Source organism: Nanorana parkeri, unplaced genomic scaffold, assembly GCF_000935625.1.
Source record: "Nanorana parkeri isolate BGI_ZX_2015 unplaced genomic scaffold, ASM93562v1 scaffold3618, whole genome shotgun sequence".
Taxonomy (NCBI): domain Eukaryota; kingdom Metazoa; phylum Chordata; class Amphibia; order Anura; family Dicroglossidae; genus Nanorana; species Nanorana parkeri.
In genome coordinates, this window is record NW_017309886.1 from 5,909 (window position 1) to 6,191 (window position 283).

General features: G+C 68.9%; 1 protein-coding gene across 1 annotated transcript in view; it reads right to left on the minus strand.

Moving 5' to 3' along the window:
- LRRC41 (leucine rich repeat containing 41) overlaps positions 1–283 on the minus strand; it is a gene marked incomplete at its 3' end in the record, with an annotated part of 7,931 nt that overhangs the window by 5,905 nt on the left and 1,743 nt on the right. Inside the window, exon 2 of the mRNA XM_018575188.1 lies at positions 105–273. Within this exon, the coding sequence (XP_018430690.1) occupies positions 105–273 (169 nt within the window). The remainder of the gene's footprint in view (positions 1–104; positions 274–283) is intronic.

The window sequence follows — 283 nt, forward strand, 5'->3', positions numbered from 1 at the left end:
GGGAGGGGAGCCAGCAATCCCAGGGGGAGGGGGGAGGGGAGCCAGCAATCCCAGGGGGAGGGGACAGTAACGTCACCCTCGCAGTGGCCCCTGGGGGCTCTTACCATTGTAGGCCATGGTCAGCCTCTCCAGGGTCACCCAGGAGCGCAGCAGTTGGCACAGCCGGTGGCACGTGGCGGGCGTCAGGTACACGTTGTGCAGGTTCAGCGCTCGGACACTGCGGAGCCGAACGGCGCCAGGAAGTAGCGGCTCCCCGATGGTCGGCTCCTCCTCCTGCGGCGCG